Source organism: Mandrillus leucophaeus, unplaced genomic scaffold (genome assembly GCF_000951045.1).
Source record: "Mandrillus leucophaeus isolate KB7577 unplaced genomic scaffold, Mleu.le_1.0 Scaffold219, whole genome shotgun sequence".
In the NCBI taxonomy this organism is placed as follows: Eukaryota; Metazoa; Chordata; class Mammalia; order Primates; family Cercopithecidae; genus Mandrillus; species Mandrillus leucophaeus.
The window spans coordinates 629,769-631,112 of record NW_012102243.1 but is presented as its reverse complement, the minus strand read 5'-3'; the positions used below and the strand labels follow the sequence as shown (position 1 = coordinate 631,112).

At 62.5% G+C, this 1,344-nt stretch overlaps 1 protein-coding gene across 1 annotated transcript in view; it reads right to left on the bottom strand.

Moving 5' to 3' along the window:
- CFAP46 (cilia and flagella associated protein 46) overlaps positions 1-1,344 on the bottom strand; it is a 157,857-nt gene that overhangs the window by 45,579 nt on the left and 110,934 nt on the right. Inside the window, 1 exon segment of the mRNA XM_011980848.1 lies at positions 163-363. Coding sequence (XP_011836238.1) covers positions 163-363 — 201 coding nt within the window.

Here is a 1,344-nt window from a genome sequence, read left to right as displayed (position 1 = left end):
GTCTGAGGACAGGCAGGCGGGGACAGATACAGGCCTGCCTGAGGACGGGTGGGGGTGGATACCGGTGTGTCTGAGGGTGGGCAGGGATGGATCCAGGCGTGTCATCAGCGGTCTGCCAGGCAGAGCATCCGACGTGCAGCCCCAGGTCCCCGTGCCTCTTACCGTAGCTTCTCTTCCTGGGTGTTCCATGGACAAGAGAGCCTCTGCCAGGGTCAGAGTGGAATTGTACCAGAACTCCTCACTTCCGCCCAGGGGCTGGGCCTGTGCGATCATTTTCTTGGCTTGTCCATAGTTTTTCTCCTTGTTGGCCAACTGTGCGAGGAGGAGCAGGCACTGGGCCTCTGCACAGGGCTCATCCAGCTCCTGAAGGAGAGAGACTCAGACATGTGTGGGTTCCTCTACAGACGTGTGCAGGCAGGGAGATAGGAGAAGGTAGAGAGAAGGAGGAGGCAGACAGAGAGGCAGAGGCAGACAGAGGCACCGGGTGAGGGGAAGACAGGGCCGCTCACTCTGCCAGCGGACGGGTGGGGCCCACGGCCGCCCTCGCACTCCCTGGCAGGACTTGCTGTCCTGCCCGGCTCCTGCAGCCCTGTGGCTCCTCGAGTGGGACGCCCACCCTCCCCGCCCTCCCGAGGCTTCTCTGGAGTCAGCACCGGCTGCAACGTGCATGACTGTATCTGATTCCATTTAATTATATTTCAGTGATGTGCTGATGAGCAGGATCGGCGTTCAGTGAGGCGCAGCCCCACTCTGGCTCATCTTCGGGAGGATCTGTCTCCCCCTGCCTGGGCGGCAGGAAGCTTAGTCCCCGGAGCCTTCTGGGGTTCCTGCTGGCCTCGTCCTAGCCCTGTCTTTTAGAGGCTCCCACTTGGGGCGAAAGGCTTTGGGACAGTCGCACCTGGACACCAATGCTGAGAGCGGCTCAGAGGCTCCCAGAGCCCAGCCTGCCCGTCCGGGGCCTGCTGCCAGGGAGTTGGGCAGCCACATGATCTGGGACAGAAACACAGGGCAGCCTGTGCTAAGAAGAGAGGGGTGCTGGTCAGAGGGTGAGGAGAGGACGGGAGCAGCAGCGGAAAGCAGGTCCCAGCTCCAGGGCTGCCCGGGTATCTTCTGCAGCAGAAAGGCGGTGTCCTGTTCCCAGGCATCACTTTCTGGCCAAACAAGATGCCCCGTGTGCTCGATTGGACCCGGGCAGGCCCCTCCCAGGGTAGATGCAGGTGCGGGGACAGAGGGGAGGGTGGGCTGATGAGCTGGGGCTACCCGCCAGACAGCAGGTGTCCCAGCTGCTGAGGGCTCCATCTCTGGCCGTTCCATGCATTTAGATGCCCAGGACGAGGGAGGGGC